This window comes from Chelon labrosus (assembly GCF_963514085.1).
Source record: "Chelon labrosus genome assembly, chromosome: 8".
Classification (NCBI taxonomy): Eukaryota; Metazoa; Chordata; class Actinopteri; order Mugiliformes; family Mugilidae; genus Chelon; species Chelon labrosus.
In genome coordinates this window covers 9,452,258-9,473,652 of record NC_140358.1, presented here as the reverse complement: position 1 = coordinate 9,473,652, position 21,395 = coordinate 9,452,258, and the positions used below count along the sequence as shown (strand labels likewise).

Genomic DNA, 21,395 nt, shown 5'->3' with positions numbered 1-21,395 from the left:
CATGTACAGTATTATCATCTGGCTAATACCTACTTCCTATTATTCATAGAATAATGTAAATACAGTTTCATAATCAGCCTTATGTAAGACAGACACAAGTTGACTCACAGATTTTAATAAGCGTGTCCAAACTTCTGTTTAGAAATTCAAGCAGACTTCATGATTAACTCCAAAATGATACTTCCCACACGGGTTCTTTGTGGCAGTAGTGTATCCATCTGAAAAATACACTAGAAGATAAGAAGAAAGAAGCGGTGCCTTATAGTGAAATATAACATGAAAAGTATTACAACTGTATAGTTCTATGCTTCCAATAAGCATTGTAGTTATGTTTATGTTTCCCCAGACATGCAAGCCCAGGTCTTTTGGTAGTGGTTGTTTCTCATATTATTGTATTAACGAAACGATCTAGTGCAAAAGTGATCAGGGCTGTATATCTGATCTGATCACATCACATCTTCCTTTAGCCCAAAGCTTACCTCTTGTCGACAATGTCAGTATCTTTATGTTTGTGAATATGACTGCATCCTTACAGTATTCATTCAGCTCTGTGTTTTCTCCCCAGATGTATTAAATCTCATCCCCTTCGTTAATTTCCAAGTGGTTTTATAACTCTGTAAAAGATGCACATGGATGTTAGGGCGTTTATATAACAGTATTACTACCGTACAGTTTTTGCACCCCTCTGACTTCCCATTTCCATTTCTATCCTGTGGAGGAAGCAATGAGTACCAAGAAGAAGGCGTTGTCTGTGTGTCACTTACACACAGAGCCTCTCCAAACACAAATTGTTTGCATCTATAGGAAATAAAGTATTGTGTGTGTGTATGGTGTTTAGTGTATTATCAAGTCATTTTGTGTGTGCATCGTGTTCTTGTTTTGTGTTTACAATACATACTGATGTGTGTCCAGCTGTAGATTTGATGCTTGCGGGTCTTCATGCTGCAGTACTTTTGTCTAAGTGTCATAAAATGACAATGAAACCTGACCCGACAACACAATCATTACAATGTCCCCATTATATGGACTGATTGAACTTTCTGTGAAGCAGAAGTAATCTTACTAGTAGGGCTGGTAATGGCAGTACTGAAAGGTAAGTGAGATGAAAGGATAGATGAAAGGAGTGGTTAACCACAGTAAAGGACACTCCACTAGGGACTGTAACCAGAGGATGGAGAGCACTTAGCTCTTATCAGACATCACACTGATGTAACACAGACATGCTGATGAGAACCAACACTTTAAACCATTGACTTTAAAGCTCTTTTAAAGCTATTTTCTGTACAGTTCTTAGTAGCGTTTACCACTTTAATGGCAATATTACTCTTTTCATTGTTTCCAAATAAAATGCAGCTACTTCCTCACTATGTTAAAAATGTTAAAATGTTAAGTGTGCTGTATTTATTTTTGAATCCAGTAGATTTATTTATTTAAGTTCAGAATTTCATTCTAAATTTATTTTAAAATACTCACTCTTTCTCTATTGGACGGTTCACACACAGTATGGGAAGCATGTAGAGAGAAAGAGGGGTGACAGACTTCTGAACTGCCACATTAGCCATTTTTAACTTGAACACTATTTTGTCTTGTCCATCTGTGATGTTCTTCTCTGCTGTCGGGGCACAAAGTGTCTTAAAATGCTGCAGATCATACTCATTCCCAGATACGGGCTCTGAATCTATCTAGTAACACAATGTCCCAAAGTCTTCCCTCACAAGAAGCCCAAATCTAAATTGATGAATTTCCTAAATATTGTGATTTAGAGTTGCGTTTGTGTGACTGCCAAGTTTCTAAGCCCATCGCAATCAGCTGTTGGAAATTGCTCCATTTTGTCTCACCCCTGCTCCACTTAGCCTTCAACCAAAAAGGATTTTTGTGGCTTCTAAGTTGATGTCAAGCCGTAAACCCAAAGCTTCAAACTATCCCATCAGAAGGCTACAGATGACATTACCTGGCAGTCTGTGGTTTCATTCTTGTGTCTTCCTGTCTCTGCCCCCCCCACCCCCACCCTTTGCTTCCACAGAGCCCCAGCTGAAGGGGATAGTCACGAAGCTGTACAGTCGACAAGGTTTCCACCTGCAGCTGCAGGCAGATGGAACCATTGATGGAACAAAGGAGGAGGACAATGGTTACAGTAAGTTTCTCATCAAATATCTCCGTCTCACTCATACTTTTTGTCATGCACCCACTGGCATGTTGTACTGTCCACTACACACTGGACAGCTATTTACCATCTTACAAAATGTACAGAATATTAAGTCAACTTTAACATCAAATTCATGCCTTTTGAATTGGTTCAAGAGAGACAGTGAAGCTTTTCTATCTTTCTATTCTTATCTTAGATTTGATCATAAATCTTGAAATATTCAAAAGCATGCTGGTTTTATTTCTGTCCCAGTGGTTATATGGCTCATAGCAGAAAGACACTCAGTCTGTCCATGATGGTGCATTTAAGTGATGCAGTAAATGTTTACTTTTATCTAATCAAAGTCCTTCTATACCAACCTGAATACAGATCACAGCTACCCCCACCCCGACTCCGTGGTGAGAGCCAGTTCCTTCTTATACTATGTATTGATGCACCCCTATCATTGCCACAACACCCACCAGCCCTTTGTTTTCTAATAGATTAAACAGGAGATCAATGGAAGAGTACCAGCCTCTTCTCTGGTAACATCATGGCAGATATAGACGATATTGTCCCCTGTCCAGATTAATATATTCAAGGAAAAAGATCTGCAAGGTACACTGAAACAGATGTGTTGTAATACTGACTCTGTAATCCCACCACTAAGCCCACTGTTAACACTTCTGGAGCCTCTGAATTAGTATCTCCGTATTCATTTAGGTGGTGTTTCTTGTATATAAATAGCAGCTCTGTGTAAGTGGGATGTTGTCTAAGCAGAACACCTTGTAATTATGTGTAGAATCTGTTTCTTAAATAACATAATGCCAAAGTTAAATACTACACAGGGCTGGCATGGGCAGGAGTCAAAAACAATCATGATTAAATTACATCTGTACTTCTCACTCCGTCCACTCCGCCCCATCATGTCTGCACAGACTCACTTTCCTTACATAACAGCTGACCGGCACTGGCCTCAAAATGGGTTTTGAGGAGAAAATTAAAGAGTGCTGCTGAATAGGAAAAGGAGAAAGAGTGAAGCTCTTTGCACTGCTCCAAAAATAGCGTTGTTAGGCGCTGGGTGCGCTTGTCTCCATGGTGACGGAGAGCTCAGTCCTCTTGGAGCTACTGGTGTCTTGTGATGGTGGGAGAGGACCTTCTCAAATGTACACACACAAACACACACGCACATACACACACACAACGCAAGGATTTGAACATTGCTGTAGCTGGCTTAGAAGACGGTGTTAGACTGTGTTAATAAATAAAGCTGATATTTCCGACATGTTAATTAGGCAGGAAAACTATTTCACAAGCAACAAATCCAAGTTCCATAATCCAAGTGATATCTCAACTATGATATACAGTATCAGCTATTTTTCTGTGTTGCATCACAGCTGAACAAACCCACTGGGTATCTAGAAATAAAAATACAGAGCTCCTGTACAAGGAAACTAAATCCTTGTTTCCGAGTTAAGGCAGATACCGTTTCACTGTTCAAAAGAAACTCCATTCTCAGTCTTGTCCAAGCTGTAAGGTCTCAACAGTCTTAAATATTTGCATTTGAAAGTTTGTTAAACTATAAGGATTTTTTTCCACCAAGATTAGAGATGCAGTAACGTATAATTCAAAAACAACTACATGCAACTCCATCAAATCCCATTTACCGTATCTGCAGCTGAATACAAGAGTCTTACATTATTTATCTAATTCTGCCTTGCATATTTCTTTAAGTAACCCAGTTTCCTCAAGAGCTGCTGCAGTTCAGCACCAATCAGATCACAGTGCCTTGTAGTGTTGTCACAACAGCTTACTTTTACTACTTTGTCATCCTGTCATATTCAGGCTGCTCTAATTGCGCTCATGCTGCACCCAGAATGAGTAACAAATATGGCTTAATGGTTCAAATGTGACTTGCCATTGTTGGGAAGCTTCAGGTTTATTGTCACATTGAATTGGTTTGCTGTCAGTAGGTGGAACTGAGACAATTGTGAAGGAGAAAAAAAAAAAACGTCCCTCAGGCCTCCTCGCTCTTCTTATTCCATGTGCTCCTGTAGACCAGGAAGGGTCTGTGAGTGGGTGGCAGCTCTGTCATCCTCTTCAGTGTGCTCAGGTGTTTCTAGTAGCCAGGAAGTAATTGAGTTTCCCTTCTTGAAAATCTCTATCAGTACACCGGCTGGTAATCCCTCTGAAATGAAGTGGAGTGCAGATGTGTACGTGCGCATCGTGGTGGGAGTATCAAGGGAAAGAACTCAGCTGAGTGACGCAGTGTTAGAGGGGTGCAATCATGAAGACAACAACTGCTCATGTAGCAAGATCTTTCACAGAGAGGAAGACATCAAATCCTCAAATCTAAACTGTGCTACATACAGCAGAAACAGCTTTTAGTTAAGAATCCAAATGTGCGTAATTTATACTGGATTAAACCTGAAAATCCGGTTGGTTTGCAAGAGAAGTGAAGAGAGATATCTTATGAAAACACTTTCTCGCACCCCTTCTAGCTACAGCAAGATGCATCAAGCTGTACAATGGAGAAAGTTTGCAGATAAAGCCATCTGTAACCTGTAACCTGTGTTTCAGGCGAGAAATCGTTAAGCCTACGCACTGCGGTATTCAAAAATGTTTTAAAAAGTAGAAATTGCTTGCCTGGTGTAGTCTTCAGTTGTGCTAATACTTTCTCTTGGTTTTTCATGTCGGTCGCTTGATACATGAGAAAATGTTAGTGAGTAAAGTAACTCTCATACACTCAGGACACTGTCATCTTAGTGTCTCTCAGTGCAGCAGGTATGACCCAAATTCTTACAGTTTCTTGGTCTTTGGTCAACAGGGTCAATAAAAATAAAGTTGGCAAGCCTATCTATAACCCATTTGTCAGCTTAATAAATGCACAAGATTACTGTACAGCACACCATCAAATACTGCAGATACTGAGGCTGTAAATAGCAGGTGCTATCGGCTTGGGATGCATTTTGCTGGCAGCGTCAGGTGTACAAAGCAGACATCACCACTCTCCCAGAAAAGATGCACCAGTCTGTCATTCTCAAGGCTTCGAGATACAGTGGTGTGACTTTCCCCTGGGAGCCATCTTTTGATAGCTGCAATATTGTACAACTGTCACTATGTGTTTGAGAGGTGCAATTTTAGTGTGAGCTGAAGCTACTTAACCATGCGACTCAATCACAGTGTGCCTGAGAATATCACTGAGAATATTCGTGGTGCGTGGAGACAACAGACACAAACAGCATCGGTAAGCAGAAGGCAGTTTCAGCAGAAACGAACAGGAAGTCTGATTATGTAATAAATAAATAAAAAAATAAAAACACTGAGAGGGTATTATACTACAGAGGAAACTAAAGCACTATATGATTATAACAGCTGTGAAACATGGCTTGTGACCCATGCATCTAACTAAATGCACTCATGGAATTTTTAATCTCGTTTTGATATTATTGTTGAAAGCAATAGATAATTTATTATTTCAATACATGTCAAGTGGGGCATGAGAACAGACATGAGCGTATATCACTAAAGACTTTTCACATGGCATTTGAAGACACTCAGAATTAAAGATAAACTGAAAGAAAATGAAAATGCAGTGAAGGCAAATGAAACTTGCCTTCATTGTCTTCTGACATGCACCAAAAGCTGGAAGTCTCCATAACTGTCTTAACATTCAAGAAGGAAATGCAAAATGAATGTTATGATTCTCCTGTGGAACCTATTTATTGCTTTCACTACCACCCACAACTATGCACAACAATGTTTGTGACTATGTTCAGGAACAGACGGTACAATAGCTGAAAAGCTTCCGTCCCTGGGAACAGAAGCATGCACGCAGGCTCTCAGGTGGACGTTCACGTGCTCTTCTCTTATTCAGCCTGTGGGTTCAGTGCCAGCATCTTATGAAATACTCTTACGCACATATACCACACAGGATGACACTAATTAGGTAGAGATGTACCTGGCTGACCAGCTATAAGCTGCTGCTGGCTCTCTCAGCCTCACAACTTACATTTAGCCTGCTGGACACAGCCGGGTTCATGTATGTGTGTGTGTTTAAGCATAAGGTCCATGCACAGAGCTGTGCAAGTGCTTTGTTTCCATGTGCAGAAAAACGCGATTCGCAGCATCACAGCTAAAACAGCTTAATTTCACAGCAGTCTGTGATTTCTGAGCTGCTTTGTCATTTATTTTCTTATTTTTGTAATTTGCTTTTTTAATTACCCATGTCAGATAGTGGTTTGAAGCCATTGTGCTGTATCTCTAGTTTGTGGTTTGCTTCTGACATCTCACTCACACTCTTATCTAAAAGGATAAATCCCTTTAACCCTCTGAAGATGAATGCTACACAATTAAACCAACAGTGTTTACTAAACTCTGATTTAAATTGATTCCTATCTTTTTGGTGTGTATTAAATAGAGGCGAATGTGCACACTTTGCTTATTTCTTGTCCCATCTCTTTCCAGCCATTTTCAACCTTATTCCAGTGGGGCTGCGAGTGGTGGCCATCCAGGGGGTTCAGACCAAACTCTACCTGGCGATGAACAGTGAGGGATACCTATACACATCAGTAAGTTCCTCATCTGATCTATGGGTGTGTTTTTCTCTGCATATGTACGCTGACCTGGTCTTGGTCTCTTTATCCAGCTGTGTGCACACTGGCAGATTTGAATTACATGACATGAGAGAGTAGACAAAATACCAACAATAAATGAGGGAGGGAGAAGACAGGTATTTTAAAGAGCTTAAAGTGTTCAAGCGATCATTCAGACACATCGTCCTAAGCCTGATGAAACAACAACCTCGTTTCCTGATATAATTCAATGTCAACAAAAAGTTCAAGGATTGTGTAAGCAGGCTAAGAAGTGATGTATCCGATCATGGCAGCTGGCTCTTCATCTTTTGATTAAATGTGCAAGGCTATGAATTATTCAGTTGCAGGCTGAACAATGTCCCAATGTTCGTCTTCTTCCCAAATGCCACCACCGCCTTGTGTGGCAGGCGTCATTGAGGAGACTGACAGGCTGGTTGAATGTGCACCCGGAGTGATGCAGACAGACACATTCACTGTTGACAGACAGTCTTTTTAGTCAAATTACTAAAGATCTTTCTGTGCGGTAAAGGTCTCCTGATTGACAGCAACAAGCGAAGACACGGAAAACAAAACCTAACGATCTTTTGACTTTTACTTCCGCAGCTGCTCTGGGCAAATTATCTATTACGTACTTAGGCAGTAATTTGATGAAGTAGGAAGACAAACAAGCCTTCCGGGCCTGTATCTGTCTGGCCTGATTTCCTTCTGTTGTACACAAACAAGTCTTATTAAACTGGTTTATGTGGAGCCAGAACAATAACTTTAATAATTTGGCACTGAAAACTACACTTGAACTGCAAAAGAAGTTTTGGCATTTAGACAGTTGAACTGAAAAAAGTACTGCCGCTGAAAAAAGTTTAACTGTCAAAGTCATTCTTCATTCTTTTTTGTCATTCTTGACCTGACGTGTGCCTGAAGCCTTCGGCTGCCTGACAAGATCGCAAACATTTGCAGTGGCTGCGATGAGTTCATATCCAGTTTCTAAAGTGCAAGAATGTCTGTATTTCTTTGCTGTTTTTCTTTTCCTCACATGGATCCGAAGTGGGTTACAGTTAACTAGTTTAAGAATGGTCTGCAGTTTCGGCAAGAGCTAAAGAGCATATTTGTGTTTCTAGTACACCTATTGTTAATAGTGGCTAAGTACCCTGCCCTGTGATGTTGTTTTTTCCCCTATGAGCTTGAGGGCAGCATTACTTCTGTGAACAAGCTCTCATAAGCCAACACTAAATATTTAGCAGCTTCAGTGCAGAAACATGTAGTGCAGCTGCATGAGGTGCATGATCAGCAAGCGCAGAGCAGACGTCTGCCAAACCGGTATAATGCAATCAACTCAATGAAATGTAAACTTGACCCTGGACCATTTCTATGTGAAAAAAAAAAAACTTTTGGGAGGTGGGTATCTTAGGTCTTAGACTTGGACGATGGGCGTCTGACTAGGAAAGTGCCTGAGAACAGGCGGCAACAGCAGCTGGGGGGAAAAAGAAAAAACTGCGTTCAAGTCAAACGGTTTCTAGCGACTGTACAGAAAGATTTCATAAATGTTATCAGACCTTTTCATCAGCATAGATGCATTAAAACATCCAAGCTTTGGAGAGGCAGGAGGTCAGGATGTTTGACTTACTCTCTGCATTAAGCAAATGATATGTAGATTATATGGAAATATAATTATATGGGGAAAAAAATACTCCAATTGATACGTAATTTCCATTTCCATGCCAAGCAAGTGACAGAATGATGAAACTGAAAATCACTCACTGACGAGAAACTGTCAGAGTAAAAGCAAAAACAAACAACATCACTGTCAGAGTGTCATTAAGATTGGTAATATTTTGGTGTTAAGGTTTTGACAATTTTTATTTTCACTTCTAAAGTCATTGTTCTGGCTCCATTGGTTTAATGTTTTCAACCAATATTAGTTGAAGAAGACACGGTTCGTATAAGCCGAGGATGTCCCATAAATTTTACAATTAGGGTAAATAAAAGATGTCAGTTTCTTTTGGGCCCTTCGAAACAACATGAGCACTTCTAAAATAATCTACCCTATATGAACATTAGATCTCAGTAACTCTCAGTAAAAATAACTCAGGAAACGCAGGAAACTGAGGCTCTGGGGAAAGCTATGACAGCACACGGCATTATAAAGAACAGAATACAGTCCTGACAACCTAACAAATCATTAGAACTGTGTTGATTTACCTGCAGTGCAACAAGTTCATCTAAAGTCTAGTTAACAGCTATGTTCAAAAACAAAGATTTCATTCAGAGTAAGATTTTTAGGGACGCAACAATGACAACATAATCACTGTAGCCGTTATGTAGCTAAATGCTGCGTGGTCTGCCTGTAATTACATTCTAATGTGCTCTAGCAGTTGTTTGACAACATATCAATGGGTGTTCCTCCAGCTAAGCATGCCTGAGGGAAATATACAGGAATAATTGAAATAAAATATACACACACACAGACATTTATAGGGTTGTTTAACATGGCTCGACACAGCTCCCGGTGTGTGATTTTAACGGTATGGGTTTGATGTCTGTCAGTATTTAAGCATATGAAGCAAGTTGGAGGATTATCTGATAAAGCAAAGGGTGACAGAAAGAAGCAACAGCAGAAGTACTGTCCTATTTATAAAATGTTGTTTACTGCCAAAGGTTTAGGAGGAAAAAAATGATACGAGGCCGCTTAAAGCTACCTGAGATGGGCATAAGATTTAGCCTTGATTTCACTTTACTGAAATAACTCTGCTCAAAGCCTTCAATAACATTTCAATGCATGTGACACAGGGAGATGATCAAGGTTGGTACTGCTGGATTTCCTGTGTACTGTAACTTTTCTCACTGTTAAACAAAGAGACTGTTTGGGTATATCTGGGTCCTCCCCGTCCAGCTTTTCCAGTGTTGTTTTTAACAATGCATTTTGATGTGCAGCGCTGTCTGTTGGTCGTTATGTCCGGGATCCCATTTAGTATGCTATGCTTTCCCTTGAACAGGTAATCAAATTATCATGTGCATTACTTTACTCAGCATAAAGGTGGGTCCTGCTTACAAGAAGCGGGACCAGGATTCCAAAAGAACCAAAATATTAATCATTAAATTCTAAAACCACAAAACTCTTTTAAGATATAATACAAAGGTATTGTGTGCCAAAAGAATGGCAAAATGTCAAAAGAAAAACATACCATCTATGTTGTTTTAAATACTGGCTCTCATGTGGATGCAGTGCATATTGTCAGTACTTTAAATTGGTAGAATGCAGTTCATGGGGGATGGGTTGTACAGCTTTCTATTTCAGCTAAATTACAAGGGGAATTGAACCGAATGTGAAGCTTGCAGCCTATTAGCTCCTGTCTTACTTGGATTGTTATAATGGTAAAGTGCTGCCTTCAAGCCACACATTAAAGTAGGCAATATCTGGTCAGAGTAGGGGGGAGAATCCCTATCAACAGTGAGGAGACAGACATAGTTACATCATCTGGGTATCATATGAAGTGCTGCTCCTGAGCTCTAGGTGTATCCCACTATTCTACATCAGCATAACAGCATGCATGCCTGGAAATGTAAATGAATGGTGAGTGAATATTAGTAATGTAAGAAATAGGATTCATATGATATACAGGTATAATCTTATTATCTGTACAAAAATATACATGTATGATTGTTTAGGTTCAACCAAATGTTCCACATGTCCTTAGGTAGCATTAGTCTGAGTTGCCTCAAATATGCGGGGCACTTACAGTATGTGCAACTGTTTTTACATAACACTGTGTTCAGCACGTTTAAGAGCAGAAAACGTACACCAAGGAAAAGATAGTGTGAGAAATGAGTAGTGAGAAAAAAAAAGGAGTGCACATGTGTGGGGGAGGCAGAATGCACCGGTGAAAATATATTCATCCATCAGCGTCAACGTGTGGGAGAGAAAGTAGCAATTAATATGTATTTTACTTTACTATCTTTTACTTTACCGTTTGCCTCTCCACTTTTACAGAAGTGCTGTGTATACTAGTGTACATGGGAAAAAAAATCATTTGAGCCTTATTGAAGGAATGTTTTCAAATCTGCGAGTATGTTTCCAGATCCTGCGCTAAGTGGTGTGCACATATCTCACGAGGTGCCTTTGAAGTGGTGTTATTAATTTCCTGGTGGGTCATATTTGAATTAGTGTGAGTCACCGAGGCTCCAGTCGAGTCTCGTCTAGACTGCTCTCTGTGTGTGTGTGTGTATGTGTAAAATGGAGAGTTCACGGCTCTTTGGGCGGAGATATTTATTAGGCTACAATCGAGATTTACCATCTCTGACGACTAAAGCGATTTAAACATCTACATGCAATGGTTGTGCACTGTGGGAAGGAGTTCCTGCAGTAGACGTTAAACTCAGCACATTCTCAGCCTTTTACAAAGCTGTTCTGGACAGACATCCCGTCTCAACTACATGTTTAGAGTTAAAAGAAAGGTAATCAGAATAATGCACAGGATGCAGAGGCTGCATAAAAGGACATAATTTATTCTGTTTGTAGGATAAAATAAACTTACAGATGGATAGGTATCAAAAAAGCCTGTATATTGTTGTGCCCGTGCATTACATATTTGTGTTTTAGTGCTCTCCTGTTACATATGTAGTTGGCTCACACCCTTTCCTTTTTTCATCTATTTAGCAAGCACAATGCCTTTGGTAAATAACCACTGCTGTAAGGTCTCACTCCACTGAGCTGTGTCATTAACTACTTTGTGTTGTGTGTGTGCCTTTCTAGATTGAATGTGTGCGCTGTGTAGGTGTGCCTATTTGTGTTTGGTCTTTGCAGGGGTATTTTCCACTAGATTAAAACTTTCCAATTTATTCCAAAACAATGGAACACTATGAGTGCACTTCATCTTTAGTTGAAGAAAAGTTTGCTTTTCAGCCCAATCTGCAAAAAAAGACCAAAAAAAAGCTGGATTAATGAAGATTTGTCTTCACGGCCCGGTCCTAGTATTGGTTTATCAGAGTCATTTTAGATTTGATACGGCATTTGTCTACGCATGGGGACACGAGCAGCATTGATTTAGCTTATCGTGTGAAAAATCTGGCCAACAGCTTTACAGTGAATGACAGATCCATTATGCTAGTGTTTCTCCTCCTGATGACTGGATAGGGAAAACATAACCAGGCTGTAATTACTCCTCTGAAGCCAACGGAATATAGTTTGAGAGTGCATCATAACTGATAGTGTTCCCTTGATATGACTGCCTTACTAATGGAATAATCATTTTATAGTCACCCCTTACAACTACAGAACTGTTTAACTGTGAGTACAAATGGGTTCCCAGATGAGCAGTGCGTGTTTGTGTGTCCATGTGTTTTTCCTTCAGGGTCAAGGAAACATCCTTTCCTTGCAGTATGCTCAACATTTCATCAGCCTTCAGATGTCTCCTTCCTGTAGGCAGTTATTAGATCGTGAAGAGTCGAGGACACACTGCCGTAACTCCAGCAGGGATTCCCCCTTGCTGTAAAACATGAGACTGTTCTTTGCCCATGAGAGAACACACAAGTGTGAATGAATTTGTATATAAGGAATTTCTGCATGCAACGACTGATATTGAGAGGCGAGGCACATTACTGTGACTACAGAAAGACATGAAGAATAGATGTGAAAATTTCTTGGGCTTGTAACACCTATGAAAGTTGTAATTCATAAATCCTGAATTTTAGACATACTTGTTATAGGCATCCTGTGGATGCTACTGGAGCCAAAAATTGAATGGTAAATAAAAGGCAAGATGGGTTACAAACAGATGTCACTGTTGGCACTATAATAGGTAAAAAATAAATGAATAAGCAAAACTAAAATAAGGTAAAACATGAATAGATAAACCTCAAGCCTTCAGTTCTCTGTCCTCCTGCTCCTTTCCAACAGGCTGGCAGCGTGTTAAGACAGAGAAGTCTATAAGGTTTAATGAAAATACAAAGAGGTATGAATAAGGATACATTTTTCTTATACCATTTATATAGAATTTGGAGAAAGTAAGAAAAGAATGGGTAACAGACTCACACAACTGGAAAAATTCTGAAGTTCATTTAAATTATAATATCAAACACATCAGAGCCTTTATCTCACACTGACTTAGGCTAGTTCTATATGAATGGCGCCCAAAAGCATGATACACACTAACAATTCTCTAATAATATTTTACAAAACTGCTTGCGTGTTTTCATTAAGTGAGGTTGCCAGCTGTGCATCATTTGGATAAGGACTTGTCGTGGTTGGATATTTCAAGGAAAAGCGTCTGTAGTGTAATGGGATCATTAAAAGTCCATTTAGCCAAACCACCATAAAGATTTGAGGGAAGGGAAATGACAAGACAGGCATTTTTCCAATGCATTGAATATCCTGCTTTGTATTTTTAAAGTGATTTCCCCTCGCTCCATCTGGCACCAGAGTCGTGATTAAAGTAGATTTTTTACTAGGAGATTGGTTTCAGTGAACAATAGATAGGCCGTTGACTGAAGAAGATGCTACTGGAGCCCATTCAAAAGAATCTGAATGTTTCTGTCTATCACAGTCCTGTTAGAATAGAAATGGGGATCCCCTGCCATTGGCCCCTCCTTGCATCAATCTGAGAGAGCCTGTTGTCCAGAGACCCACTCCAATACATGAGCAACGGCCAGAAGCCTGTCCTCCATCTTGGCTCTAACTTTGCCTGTACCTTTCTGTATGCGTCTGTTTAGGGACTCTCATTATTCTCCCAGACAAGAGTAACCAGCCAAATCCACATAAGCTCATTATTAGAGGTAGAACAGAACTCCTGGCTCAAAAGTAGCTGTTGTTTTGCTTACAATTGCAGTTCGTGCACAACCAAGCTGGAGGCTTCCCAGTCTTTCTAAGTCTGCTGGTGTTGCTTATCAGGCTGAACAAGAGAGTTATACACCAAGATAGCAGGACAACACTGAATACCTCAAGAAAGGTGAAAGCAACAAAATATTAAAATATGATTTCTACAATTAGAGTCTGGAAAACAAAGACGATTTAGACAAAATAGATAGATAATGATTTAGACAAAAGCATTGACCTGTGTAGCAATAAAAAATGAAAAACTGCAAGTCTTGAATCACAGTTGACTGACAAAATGTAATTTATAGTCTCGCATCACATTGACGGTGTAGATACAGCCTATGCCCTGCGCCGTAACCTGACGTGCATCTCCCCAAAAATGTAACTACGCTCTGCGGCGACAGAGACCACAACAGCCGTGATTGGTCCGAAATGCATTACCTTGTTCAGGTGACTCAGTGGCCAGGCCAACACTTTGTTCAGGCTCATACGCACCGTCTACTCAGATGCCTTCTCTATGCTCTGTGCTGCAGTTTCAGTTTCAGTGAAAGTTACTGTTGATCCACATTAATTATCACCAACTCCAACATAAGAGCTCAGTTCCAGTCACCATTATGTGAAGCATAGAGCGAAACACACATGGTCAGTTGCCGCCTAATGTTTTGGTGGCTTCCATAAATGGAAGAATGAGATGAATGAGACATCTTGAAGAACAAACTATCTACATTTCACAGCAAATCAGCTCAACTAGTCCTCCATCACTTATACTGTAAGTGCTTGAACAAATAAATGCAGTACATAAACACACCACACCAAGGTTCCAGCTTGGCTTTGGACACGAGCAGGAAGCCATTCAAAGACTAGACCATGTTACTGTCTCTGCAGTTCTGCTGTGTAGTCAGGACATCTGGGGGACAGAAATGGCTTATGCTAAAAAAAAAAAAAAGAGCAGATGTTGTCAATCTCACTTTTTCTTTTGCTTGACATTGGTTTGAATGTTAAACTATTTGGGATACCAGTTTCTCACTGAATCATAACACTGTAAGCCCCCAGCTGGTTCCTCGGCCATCCTGATGGTTTTAGCATTTATTCGAATTGGATTTTGGCCCTGTGATGTTGAAGTTCAGAACAGAACTAAAGCTGAGCCAACAAGATGCACCCCTATTAAAGTGGTATGTCAAAAGTTTCATGTCATTACTGCTTTTGTCAGAGATTTTTGCCTTTGTGTGGTCAGTGAAGGCTAGATTAGCAAGAGGGGGTGATAAAAGAGTGTGGCTGCCAGTTACTATGGCGCAGTTTTTTTGTCTCGAGTGGGCTCGGAGGCTTGTTGTAACAAAAGACTCAATGCAATGTGGTGAAGCTCTTTTAACAAGTTCAACAAGTGAACATTTTCCAATCCATTACAGTTCACTGCTTTCATATTGCACAGTTTTTGTGTGTTTTAGCTGCATCGTACAGAAAGGCTTCAAATGGGAGAGCAAAGCCCAGCATCATCAGATGTGAACCCTGTTTGGTCCTTTAAAGTCCGGTTACTGCTGCACATGAAGAGTGATGGTGCTGAGCACTTACAAACAGAGAGCTGGTTATAGATGACTCCATGTCTGGTAGTGACATGTTGTTTGTCATGATCTCACAGCTGGTCTTTGGCCCTAGGGACACATCATCACACTGAATGTTTTTTTAGGGCCCAACTAGGCCTGATTTGGTCTGAAAGAAGTAACCATGCTACTCAAAATATTCACAGTGGGGTTTTCAGATAAAAATACATACAGTATATGTATATGCAAGGTGTCTTAAGAAGAAGGTGTCTCAGAGCAAGAACAAGAACAATTCACTGCTGACTAGCTTCTCTTGTCTTTAGCTGCATGCACTGTCTTATGTACGGTCCCTTAATCTGCCTCACGGGGAACTGTCTTCTAACTGATTAGACTCTGTTTTGCAGGCTCACTCCCCAAGCAGCTCTACAAATTGGACACACACTCCTACACCTAGGCACAAACACATACATACCCATGCACACACACACACAAAATCTTGCCTCAGGGGAAATAAACCTCAGCCACACTGTTGTAAGCATTAAATCTGAAATCCCCTGGAAGCGCTGGATTTGAAACGTAACAGAAAGGGCAAGTGAACTCTTGCACAGCATGGAGTCTGGAGAATGAATTTTGTATGTCTCTAAGGTGACTTCCCACAAACAGTGCACAAGAGGAAAAAAAAAAAGTACCCGGATAACCGAAAAACAAGAAACAAAAAAAACAAAAAACCTTGCTAACCAAGTGTAGACAGATTACCTCCTATTAAAGCCACCCAATAATAGCATGTTGGCGTTCAAATTAATAAAACACAAAGAAGCATAAAAAGTCATTATGACTGTAATACATAATCCTTCCTAACAAAAAGATAATTAACTTCCCATACATAATTAACACCTAGGACCAAATCAGAATATGCTCCTCATCTTTCCTGCATGTTTTATTAATGCGTCTCTGTATCTGTCATATCACTGTTATCTATGCTATAAAGTGCTACATTATTAACTACAGTAAATGGAATGAATAGATTTAGATTATCAAGAGATAGACATTTTAAAACAGGGGTTTGAGCCTCAAAATAATTCCTTCACTCTTCTCGTGGCTGAGTGTGCCTCGGCTGTTCGGTGCAAGATACCATTATTAAGTTGCACTCAAAAGTAATGAGCTATTGCATTTCAGCTGCCTCTGTTCATAACAGGATGTCAAAGACTCTTGAGATCGCGTGAACTACTGTCCAGCAACTGCTTATACACTGTATCTTCTTCTCCTTTCCCCCAGGAACACTTTACAGCAGAGTGCAAATTCAAGGAGTCGGTGTTCGAGAACTATTATGTGACATACTCCTCCATGATATACCGGCAGCAGCAGTCGGGCAGGGGCTGGTACCTCGGTCTGAACAAGGAAGGAGAAATCATGAAGGGTAATCATGTCAAGAAGAACAAGCCAGCAGCCCACTTCCTTCCCAAACCTCTAAAAGGTACGCCTGCCCAGATCCTTTTCTACAGTTTACAATTCATTACTGACATTTGGGTTATGGTTATAGTAACTGGTTTATGCAATGTGTTATCAACCAATGCATATATAGAGAGAAGGTTTGCACATTGTTGTTTGGTGTTGCACTCATGAAAAGTAACTTAATAGTTAATACAAAATGAAAAAGTAGAGGTATGACAAGAAGTTCATGGGCCGACTCTGGTTTTGACAGTGTGCGTATGTGTGGTGGGGCCTCCTACGTTATGATGATTCGTTAAGCAGTTCTAACAAAGCATACTGGCATTGCAATGCTTAAGATCAGGAACAGTTGTTAAAACTACATAATCTGTTAAGAGACATTTTTTTCATACTAAGAGGAAAAAGAAGAGTTTCTTTGATCAAATGTCCCAAATTTCTTCCTTTTTACCTACACAGTCTGCATAAGCTTCTTTCTACTTGACTCTCTGCTATTTTGCATTCCCCTCAGAGATGCTGTGAAGGACCTATTCAGCAGCATTCTTCTATAGCTGGTCACAATCCATTGCAGACACAGTGCAAAATTTGTTTTGAGCCATTGCCTGTAACCAGAGGCTGCAGGAACGTTTACGTTATTTGAATAGTAACACCGGAGACTTTAGTTTCATTGCAGTGAATTCACAGAGAATTCCACCCATTCACGCTGCATGTGCGGTAGTGTGGTTGCGAAAATCAGAGGGAAAGAGGGAGGAGAGAGAGGAAGAAATTGTCCTGTTCTCTGTTGAAAAGACCACAGTCCTTTCATCTTGAACAAGACACAGATTTACCTGTCAACGGAGAGGAGACGGAATGGGAGAGTCTGTTTACTCTTCAACGGGACAAAAGAAGAGCACTCTCTTTTTTTTTTTTTTTGTCTAAGTAGGAAATCAAAGGCTTGCAGTGCAAAATACCCAAAATAGGCAGGGCAGTTTCTTTGGATAGTTGTATCTGTCATCTGGCTCTTTATGCAGTCCCTTTTTTCAACATGGCCATTACTTAAGCCCAGTAAGCCCAGTAAAACATCCATTAATTAAATTGATTTCTTGTACTGACAAACATAAACACAATAGGAGTGAAATATATCCTGACATTTTTTAACCTCCCTCTGTAGACCATCATAAAGTGATCAGACAGTTTATACCAGAAGCGGACAGACTTGTAAGTGGGTGAGGAGGGGGGCTGATGCCATGGCACTCAAATCAGCAGGATCTTCAAGTGATCCCTCCATACAGTTGTCGGGAATAGGGAAATTCAGTATAGATTATTTAAATGTTTTGGCACTGGGCTGTAAGCATGTTTATGTCTGCTGTAAAGTTGGGTCACAGAGGTTCGAGCTTGTTACATACTCAAATCAGTTTATAGAAAAATCTCATCAAAGGAACTTGACTTGAATGAAACAATTGTTATTATGCTAAAAAAAAGTGTAAATGCTCCTTCATAAAGGACATCAGTATAAACTGATCAAATCAAGCCATACAGTTTTAATTAAGACTGAATATTCCTGAACACACCAATCATCTTCACATCAAATTCACTAAATGATGCAGATGCTATCCATTTGTGGATAAATATCTTAGTAATACAGCAAATGGGGGTTTCATTCAGTAATCCTGCAATAATTGTAATGCTGAATATTACAGCTTTGAGTGAAATATTTCATTTCTTCTATTTGCCAAAGTGATGCTGCCCCTTTTTTTGCGCCTTTGGTGGAGATCCTCTGGCCAGCATCTTATTAAGAATCCATATCTGGCCTCTGAGATCACTTTAATAGCTTTTCACTTTCATTTAAGGCCATCCAGGGGATCTGAAACACATTTAAGAGCAATACCCACAGAATGATTGCCTACCTATATGCTGGGAGAAAAATACAGAGAAAGAGAAGAAGTGAATAACAAGGACATATATAGGCTGGGTGAGACAGTAATTGTCTTTAAATCTCCCTTTAGACCATTTTTTTCTGAAAACTAAAAACCAAATATAGTGTTTTGAAGTCCAACAGCAAATGTGACAAATATTCTAAATACATCGTCTTTTGGACTGGACAAGCATTAAATGACCACGAAAGCCGCAGTATTTTTTTTTTTTTAAATCTTTTAAATAATTTAAATGTCATATATAGGTGGTGGTTAGAAGAGAGCTTTGCACAAGAAAGAGAGAGAAAGAGAAATATAGGAGAAATTGTTCCAGCTGCTCATAAAGATTCAGTGATGTTACAGGGCACCAATTAAGAAGCTGTCTCTGCACCGGTGATGGCATCTCCTCCAGGCATTACTCCCTACTCGTATGGTTCCAGTCTGTGAAGCTCATCCCACAGCCTCTTATTCTGTCTTCCTCTGGAAAGAGCAAGTTCAGCTCATGTCATTCAAACCCGAACAGGAAAATCCTCTTAAAATTCTTTCAGAAGGTCCTGATGCAAGAGACAAAGAGCTGCTTTTATCTGTGAGTGTGCAGTCTGTCAGATGGCGTCTGTCACCGAAACTCAGGGAGATTTATGTGGAAGATGTAATAAAATTACAAAACGGTTGTTGTTGGGGATTAATGTTGAAAAATGAAAAGCTGCAGGGGTGTTGATGTGATACTATAATACCGAGGTCAGTTACCTACCACTAATCATACAATACTGTCATTAACAAGAACGGTAACAATCATCAGTGGTTCCCAGCCAATTCCTGCAGATGATTGATGTGTGTACACTAGGATTGTCTACTGGATTGCTGCTCTAACAAAAAAATGCTGGGCTAAGTGAAGTGTCTGAAAGACTGGGTTTGCTGTATCAGCCACAGACTCCCTCAGGAATGAACATCAAATAGCATTCTGTGCAGAAGGATGTTGACAACATCCTGAAACCAAAGACTGTGAACCTCAGATTACTGATATTTCTTCTGAAAAGGAAGCTGCTGAGATGCAGATTGACCCAATGCTGCAAACACAGCAAAGCTAGAGCACTAGCAAGTCTTGAATTTATAATGCTATGCAGCGAATATGGGATCTTTTTTTTTTTTTTTTTTAACTTCAACACCAAGCAGATCTATCAGTCATCTCTCGATTCAGCAGTTTACGGTGACCTCCTAAAGTCTATGGACAATTGAACTATCGGCAATCTTCACGAGTTTCCCAAAACTGCTACATAAAATCGGTAAACTGGTAAAACAAATAAATAAATCAGGTTGTCACTTGAGAAAACATTAGCCTTCTTGTATATGGTGACAAAAAATAGCTGGACAAAATGTAATAGTTAAATTTGGTGGAGCTTGTCAGTCATAAATGTGACAAATTAGACTTGTGTTTCATCTAAAAAGTTGACCATACTCAGGTTGAACAATTAGCTATTTCATGAGTACTGAAAAAAGATTAAAAAACTCTTTAGTTCCGTGGTTTGTGTTTCTTTTACATTTACTCAGTCTGAAGAGTCAGTTCTTCATTTGGCATGAAACATTTACAGCAGGAGCTGTTGAAGCTATTTTGTACTAGTGTTTGTGCAAATACAGGATACGAGTTCGTTCCCAGTTACAACAAAAGCCCATCATGAACGGGTTATTCCAACTACAGAGAGTCTCTGGGGAGTTGTAACTTTCAAACAATACATGCTTAAATGTCTGGTCTAATGTGGTACTTGTGCTTCTTCAAAAAATGATTAAGAGAAAAGCTTGTGTTTATGAGTTCTGACGTGGCAAAAATCGCAAAGACAAGTGAAAAAAGATAATCAGGAAACATGGGTACGAAGAGTGACATGGCGGAAGCTAAAAGATTAAGACAGCCAGGATGAAAACTGAAAAGGAACACACACAGAAAGACAGCAGCTTTGGGAGATGTGTTAATTTTGGATGAGTCCAAATTGAACTTACATGGACATGATGGTACAGAGGTTTTGGGGCACTTAGAGTACGTTAAAGCATGGAAGTGGAAATATCAGTGTCTGGGTCTGTTTCTTGGTTTGGTTTCTTTTTGGACCAGTATTTTTAAGCAGGATGGTGTATCAAAGCAGACAGTCACACGTTAAAGGGATATTCCACCCAGGTGAAAGGTCTTCGATGGCCCTCTCTGAGGCCTAGCCTAAATCTCATGGACCATCAGAGAAAAGAAACGTCATCTTGTTGATGTTCTAAAGTGGATAAACGGAGGATTTGCTGGCTGTAATATGGAAGCCATTTTCATTACAGCTATAGTGGAGTTTAAATTCTTTCATTGCTACAGCAAATGTACACTGTAGATAAATGTATCATGGTTCTTGTTTTCTGTTACTGCTTAATCTACAAAAATGTCACGTTGCCTAATTTGTGCTTATCTTGTGTTTCCACAGTGGCAATGTACAAAGAGCCATCTGTCCACGACTTGACAGAGTTCTCCCGCTCTGGCAGCGGCACACCCACCAAGAGCAGGAGTGCCTCAGCTGTCCTCAACGGAGGCAAAGCCGTGAGCCAGAATGAGTCGACGTAGCCCTGTAGCCCAAACCCAGGCCTGGGGCCGAACCACAGAACCTTACCTCTAACAGAGCGTGAATCCAAGCAGACTTGTTTCTCCGATCAGCGGTTCAGGACTAGCTACGACAATAAACAACACATCAACACCCAGATACCATCAATAAAAAACAGTTAGATAGCATCTAGGTCAATCATCATCAAATCAGCATTGATAGTAAGAAACTTAACAGATAGATCATTCTGGATTAAAAAAAAATAATAAATTAACGTTTGTTTTGGGCTTGAAATTTATTTATTGGCCTCTCCATTTTGGCGATGATCGCATACCAGTTAGCTCATCCTTATCTTATTTTGTTCTTACTTAATTTCCTGTGGACAGTAAGTTTTCTTAGTCATGCAGACTCCAAGCACTCGTATATCAGTCAG

The 21,395-nt window shown here is 40.0% G+C and overlaps 1 protein-coding gene across 4 annotated transcripts in view; it reads left to right on the top strand.

The window, feature by feature from the left end:
• fgf13a (fibroblast growth factor 13a) overlaps positions 1-21,165 on the top strand; it is a gene marked incomplete at its 5' end in the record, with an annotated part of 78,998 nt that extends 57,833 nt beyond the window's left edge. For all 4 annotated transcript variants that reach the window (XM_084550102.1, XM_084550101.1, XM_084550103.1 and 1 more), the window contains 4 exons: positions 2,024-2,134; positions 6,593-6,696; positions 16,339-16,537; positions 20,849-21,165. In XM_084550102.1, the coding sequence (XP_084406228.1) occupies positions 2,024-2,134; positions 6,593-6,696; positions 16,339-16,537; positions 20,849-20,985 (551 nt within the window). In that variant the 3' untranslated portion in view covers positions 20,986-21,165. The remainder of the gene's footprint in view (positions 1-2,023; positions 2,135-6,592; positions 6,697-16,338; positions 16,538-20,848) is intronic.
• Between the last annotated feature and the right edge of the window lie 230 nt (positions 21,166-21,395).